This window comes from Choristoneura fumiferana, chromosome 2, assembly GCF_025370935.1.
Source record: "Choristoneura fumiferana chromosome 2, NRCan_CFum_1, whole genome shotgun sequence".
Taxonomy (NCBI): domain Eukaryota; kingdom Metazoa; phylum Arthropoda; class Insecta; order Lepidoptera; family Tortricidae; genus Choristoneura; species Choristoneura fumiferana.
In genome coordinates, this window is record NC_133473.1 from 13835999 (window position 1) to 13843388 (window position 7390).

Consider the following 7390-nt stretch of genomic DNA (forward strand, 5'->3'; position numbering starts at 1 on the left):
CCCCAAAGACCTGTGCTTGTCGATTACGTAAAAAAATATAACGAAAAATTTAACCAACTGTTGTGTAAATGAAAGAGTAACTGGATGACAACTAACTTTATTATTTTTTCTACGTCTACCCACAACATCTTCCCCATAAATGAAAAGAAAACGTAACACACAAGTTACTTAAAAATAAAATACCTAAGCCCATCACCAACCTTAAATATTTTAACTTTTTTTTTTTTTTTTTTTTTTAATTTTTTTTTTTTTATCTTGTTCTTACGTAACATCAAGTTAATAAGTAAGTCACTTAAAAATAAAATACCTAAGCCCATCACCAGCCTAAAATAATATAACAATTTTTTTTTTTATTGCTTACGTAATTAAATACTTATTGGTTTGTTTTTTTTTTCTAAATGTAATCATTGGAGAATGAGATTCAGTGACAGCATCATCAAGTGATCCTGCAGATGAATAGCAGTCCTCATCAGGTGATACACTCTCGGCCCCTGTCTGACTTTGCACTAAATTTTGATCGTCATGTTTTTCTTGTTTATTAGGAACGCAATGTTGGGGTTCACATTTTATTAAATGTCTGCGATTTCGACGGTAAATTCCCCTTTTATTTTTGACAATATACGATCTTGGAGTACCATGTTCTGACACTATTTGACCTCTCATTCTACAATTTTTATCGATAATAATGACATCGTCTCCTTTATTTAATTTAGATAATTCTTTACAGTGTTGATCGTAGTAGCGCTTACTCCTTAGCTGTCTATTAATGAGCTCATCGTACTGGTCAGCCGATGCTGGGTTTGGCTGCAAAAGTTTTGGATGCACCGGCAATCTACACCTCAGCATCCGGCCCATCAGTAGTTGTGCAGGAGAATTCAAATTTTCCCTGGGTGTGTTACGATAGCTAAGTAAATTTAAATGAAGATCTGAATTACTTCTTATTGACTTTTTTAATATGTTCTTAATAGTCTGCACCGCGCGTTCACTTCTTCCATTAGCTTGTGCATAATATGGCGAAGAAGTGACGTGCTCAAAGCCCCACTCCTCGGCAAACCTATTAAAGTCTCTACTTGTAAATTGTCGAGCATTGTCACTGATAATTTTTTCCGGTATTCCGTACCTTGCGAAATTTTCCTTCAATGCTTGTATAACTGTTGCACTTGAGATATTATTTAATTTTGATACTTCGACAAAGCCCGAATAATAATCGACTATAATCAAATAGTAATTCTTTAAATACTCAAAAATGTCCGTACCTACTTGATTCCACGGCAAATTAGGTATTGTTATAGGTATTAGCGGCTCCCGACTAGGCGCATTTGAGTACTCCTGGCACACCGAGCAGCGTTTTACATACAGTTCTATATCCTTATTGATACCTGGCCAAAACAACACTTGTCGCGCTCGCCTCTTACACCGATCAATACCCAAATGACCATCATGAATAATGCTGAGCATGTTCTGTCTCATTGATTGCGGAATTAGTAATAAATTGTTCTTAAATATTATACCATCTACAGAAAATAGTTCACTTCTCATTGACCAATAAAATTTTAAATTGTGTGATATATCATATTTATTTGCGGGCCACCCTTGATTTAAATATTTCAATAGCTGCACCAAATTTTCATCCTTTTGTGTCTCTACTCTAACATCATTTAATTTATTTTTTGACATATTGACTTGACTCATTAAAAGATTGACTTGATACATGATTCCTCTACTTATGGTGTCATCGTATGTTTCGGGCAGAGGGGCGCGCGACAAAGTATCGGCTAGATACATGTATTTTCCTGGCTTATATATTACTGACAAGTCGAGACCTTGCAGGCGTAATAGCATTCGCTGTAAGCGTACTGGGACTGACTGTAACGATTTTTTAAATACACTTTCTAGGGGCTTATGGTCGGTTTCAACGATTACATTCTTTTTCCCGTAAATGTACTGTCGAAACTTTTCACAGGCAAAAACAATAGCGAGCAATTCCTTTTCTACTTGCGCATAGCGCTGTTGTGTGTCAGTGAGCATGCGCGAGGCGTACTCTACAGGGCGGCCGTCCTGCAGCAGCACGGCGCCCAGCGCCACGCTGCTGGCGTCCACCGACAACACGCACGGCTGCGACACGTCGTACAGCGCCAGCACCGGCGCCGTGCTGAGCAGACTTTTCAGATTATCTAGTGCCTTTTGATGTGTCGACTCCCAGACCCAACACGACTCTTTTTTTAATAAAGTGGTTAACGGTTTTGTATGCTCGGAATAATTTGGTATAAATTTTGATAAATAATTGGTGGCCCCTAAAAATCTTTCTAGACCCTTTTTATCACACGGAGGAGGCATTTCGACGATCGCTTCGACTTTACCTAGATCCGGTTTCATTCCTTCTTTATTAAAGATATGACCTAAATAAGTAACCTCCTCGACACATATTTTACATTTGCTTTTATTAAATTTTAAATTGTTAGCCCGTGCTATTTCTAATAAAGCATTCAATCTTTGATCGTGTTCTTGTTTAGTTCGGCCCCAGCAAATTATATCGTCAATAAATGATTCGACTCCCTCCAAACCTTCTATTAATTGTTTAACCCTGGCATGGAACACTTCCGGTGCGCAATTTAATCCGAACGGCAGCCTTATGAATTGGTACCTGCCAAATGGCGTGGCAAAAGTGCACAAATCTGCACTCGCGTCGTCTAGTTTAACTGCCCAAAAACCCGAATTAGCATCCAAAACCGAAAAATAACACGCCCCGTGTAATTGCGATATTAATTCACTAAGTGTAGGTAGTTGAAAATGTGCTCGTCGAATAGCACAATTTAATGGACGCGGATCGAGGCAGATACGTAAATCACCATTTTTCTTAGCGGCAATCACTATCGCATTAACCCATGCCGTGGGGTGGGTGACCTTTCTTATCACACCTAATTCGATCATTCTATTTAACTCGTCATGCAACTTTTCGCGCAGGGCAATTGGCACTTTACGCGGCGCACTTACCACCGGCGGCACACTCGCATCCACAACAATACTATACTCTCCTGGCAAGCATCCTAATCCATCGAAGAGATCAGAGTAATTGTTAAGATTTATACTATGAATACGACGTATTAACCCCATCTGAGAGCACGCTTGTCTGCCCAGTACACTTTCACATGTTAAATTTGCAATCGCAAACCGCAAACAATAATTATTATTTTTATGTCTCCAAACTAGATCACATATACCTCTTATTGGTATGATATCGCCGCTATACGACTGCAGCTTAATATTATGTTTTTGTATAATAATCGAGTCATTAAATCCTAATTTTTTAAAACGCTCGTATGACAACACATTAATGTCAGCTCCTGTATCAAGTTTAAAATTTTCTAAGCCACCGGCACAGGTCAAGTTTTCATACCATTCATTAGTGGTCGGGCGCTTTACAGTTGAAATATTTTGTACAACAGAAACATAAAATAACTCACAGTCGTCCTCGGACTCATCCTTGTCTTCGCTATGGACACCGATTTCATACATTTTTTTAACACCATGCGGCATGCAACACATTCTCGCGTAATGACCGTAGTTTTGGCACACGTAACACTTCACTTGCATAGCGGGACACGCTCCTGGTAGACACTGCATACCACACCCGCGGCAATGCGCGCCCGGCGGGAGCGCGCGGCCGCTGGCGGCGGCGGCGGCGGCGGCGGCGGGCACGCGCGGCGTCGCCAGGCCCCGGCCCGGCCGCGGCCGCGCCAGCCGCCGCGCGGGCGGCCGGCCCCGCGCGCACGCACCTCGTCCACTCTCGCGGGTCCCGGCCCGCGAGCCTCCAAGCACCTGCTACTGTCAGCTGATACTTCGTCCGCCTCGCATATCTTTATTGCCTTGTCGAGAGTTAAATCGGATTCCCTCAGCATCCGATCGCGGACTACTCCGTTGTTTATACCACAAACTATGCGGTCGCGAATTAATGAATCTTCTAACGATTGAAATTCACACTTTTTACTGAGGAGTTTCAATGCCACTACGTATTGACTTATTGTTTCACCGTGTTCCTGGTCACGAGTGAAAAAATTATACCTTGCTAACGTGACATTCGACTTGACCCCAAAATATTCATCAAATTTTTTGAGTAAAGCCTTGACGTCATCTCGATCGGACTCTTTCCCAAAAGTAAATGTTTGATAAACGTCAAAACCGTCCGACCCAATTAAATTAATCAGAAGGCTGGCCTGCACTGCTGTTTCCTCTTTGTGCACCCCTGATGCTTTAATGAACAGCTCAAACTGCGTCTTCCATTTACGCCATGCGTCAGCCCGGCTGACGGGGCTGCCATCCAGATTCAGTTCCGAGGGAGGTCGCGCGTGCTCCATTTCAGCTAAACACTTTTATCAACAACACTGCTAAGTAATGCTACTGGTTTGAACCACCAACAAACTATAACGCACAAAATATTGAATTTAAATCACCGCTGCCACCATGTTGTGTAAATGAAAGAGTAACTGGATGACAACTAACTTTATTATTTTTTCTACGTCTACCCACAACACCAACTACAAAAAAACTATGAAAATATTTTTCTACCAGTCTGAAGTCGGTGCCTCAGCACGAGCCAGCAGGAGAAGACCTATATCTAGTCGTCTATCTATACTTATATTAGGCTTCAATCACTCCTGCTGGCTCGTGCTGAGGCACCGACTTTAGACTGGTAGATAATTATTTTCATGGTTTTTTGTACTTAGTCGGTTCAATTTTTGTTATAAAATTATTTTTTCACGCTTTTTTAGTGTAAATTATCTAAGATACAATAGTTTAATGTCAACTGCTCGTCACCTTTTACGAAAGATTGTTTTTTCCGGTGCAGAGACTTTCATTATTGAGGAGTCTTGGTGCTTCACCACCCATTCCATTTCACCATATGTATTATGATGAGCATAAATTACTTAGCAACTGTGTTTAAGTAATTGAAATTAAACCCGTGAAGTACTTGTTATTGAGTAGGTAGGTACTAGCTCTTTTGGTCAAATTATGTGGTCTTCATCATCAGTTCCACTTCACCAAATGATGGTATTCAAGAGCAAATGCACGAGTTACTACTAAATACAATATAATAATATGTCCAAGTTACCATAGGTGTCTCTACAATATTTGAAGTGTTCCCTCGATTTCCTTAGGATTCCAACCATCAGATTCTGATTTGGTGCTTACGGGACCTAATTGAAAGTACTTATTCTTAAACGAATTAAAAAACATTTTTCAAGTCGGTTCATAAATGACGGAGTTCTGAGGTAACAAACAGAAAAAAATACAACCGAATTTATAACCTCCTCCTTTTTTTAACCCCCGACGAAAAAGAGGGGTGTTATAAGTTTGACCGCTATGTGTGTCTGTGTGTCTGTGTGTCTGTGTGTCTGTGTGTCTGTCTGTGGCACCGTAGCTCTTAAACGGGTGGACCGATTTGAATGCGGTTTTTTTTATTTGAAAGCTGGTTTTCTAGCGATGGATCTTAGACATGATTTATCAAAATCGGTTCAGCCGTTTCAAGATCATCAGATCTTTTGTTCGCTGCGGTAGGAATCTTAGATGCATAATGGATATTTACTTTACTTTCAAACATATTTGGGACCTAAAATTTGAAACACCCATGTATGCTATATAGCTACGCAAGATTATGGAATCTCGGCCTGATGCTGCAGCCAGGATATCCAGAACACTAGTAGGTACACTCTTAATAAAACTATAGCAGATATATCGTGTTTGGGTTCGTTTTGATCAGTATTTGATTCTACAAACAATGCAATGGTGGCAACAGGATGAGCTGATGCTGCAGCCAGGATATCCAGCACAATAGTACAATCTATAAAAAATAATAGCACATATGTCGTGTTTGGATTCGTTTTGATCAGTAATTGATTCTACATACAATGCAGTGGTGGCAACACGACGAGCTGATGCTGCAGCCAGGATATTCAGCACACCAGTATACTCTTGAAAAAATAATAGCAGATATGTCGTGTTTAATTCCTTTTGATCAGTATTTGATTCTTCATACAATGCAATGGTGGCAACACGATGAGCTGATGCTGCAGCCAGGATATCCAGCACACCAGTATACTCTTGAAAAAATAATAGCAGATATGTCGTGTTTGGATTCGTTTTGATCAGTAATTGATTCTACATACAATGCAGTGGTGGCAACACGACGAGCTGATGCTACAGCCAGGATATCCAGCACACCAGTATACTCTTGAAAAAATAATAGCAGATATGTCGTGTTTGGATTCGTTTTGATCAGTAATTGTTTCTACATACAATGTAGTGGTGGCAACACGACGAGCTGATGCTGCAGCCAGGATATTCAGCACACCAGTATACTCTTGAAAAAATAATAGCAGATATGTCGTGTTTGGATTCGTTTTGATCAGTATTTTATTCTACATACAATGCAATGGTGGCAACACAATGAGCTGATGCTGCAGCCAGGATATCCAGCACACTAGTACACTCTATAAAAAATAATAGCACATATGTCGTGTTTGGAATCGTTTTGATCAGTAATTGATTCTACATACAATGCAGTGGTGGCAACACGACGAGCTGATGTTACAGCCAGGATATCCAGCACACCAGTATACTCTTGAAAAAATAATAGCAGATATGTCGTATTTGATTCCTTTTGATCAGTATTTGATTCTACATACAATGCAATGGTGGCAACAAGATGAGCTGATGCTGCAGCCAGGATAACCAACACACTAGTACAGTTTAAAAAGATATACTTATATCAGTTTAAAAAACATGAAATAAAAACTTAAATTTAAAATTTAAAAAACCCCCGACTTAAAAAACGCCAGCAAAAATAAAAATAAAAACGCCCGAAAAAAACGCTGCTTGAAAAGACAATTAAAAAGTAAAAAATAATTATGCGCTACCTAGCTGTTGCCCGCGACTTCATCTGCGAAGAATTCGTTTATCTCTATCCCGCGGGGACTATGCTGATTTCCCGCAAAATTAGCCTAAGTTAATTTAGTATAAAGTATCTAGTAATATTTTTTTATCTAAGCGTTGTCGGTGTCGGGGGACCGCTAAGGTTAATACTTTAAATAATACACATATTTAGTTTCATGTTAACCTTAGCGGTCCCCCGACACCGACAACGCTTAGATAAAAAAATATTACTAGATACTTTATACTAAATTAACTTAGGCTAATTTTGCGGGAAATCAGCATAGTCCCCGCGGGATAGAGATAAACGAATTCTTCGCAGATGAAGTCGCGGGCAACAGCTAGGTAGCGCATAATTATTTTTTACTTTTTAATTGTCTTTTCAAGCAGCGTTTTTTTCGGGCGTTTTTATTTTTATTTTTGCTGGCGTTTTTTTAAGTCGGGGGTTTTTAAATTTTAATTG

At 39.9% G+C, this 7390-nt stretch overlaps 1 protein-coding gene across 1 annotated transcript; it reads right to left on the bottom strand.

The window, feature by feature from the left end:
• Positions 1 to 3584: 3584 nt before the first annotated feature.
• LOC141445483 (uncharacterized) lies at positions 3585 to 4525 on the bottom strand. Its single transcript, XM_074111322.1, has one exon. The coding sequence runs from the start codon at positions 4353 to 4355 to the stop codon at positions 3585 to 3587; it is 771 nt and encodes a 256-aa protein (XP_073967423.1). The 5' UTR covers positions 4356 to 4525.
• Positions 4526 to 7390: the final 2865 nt, after the last annotated feature.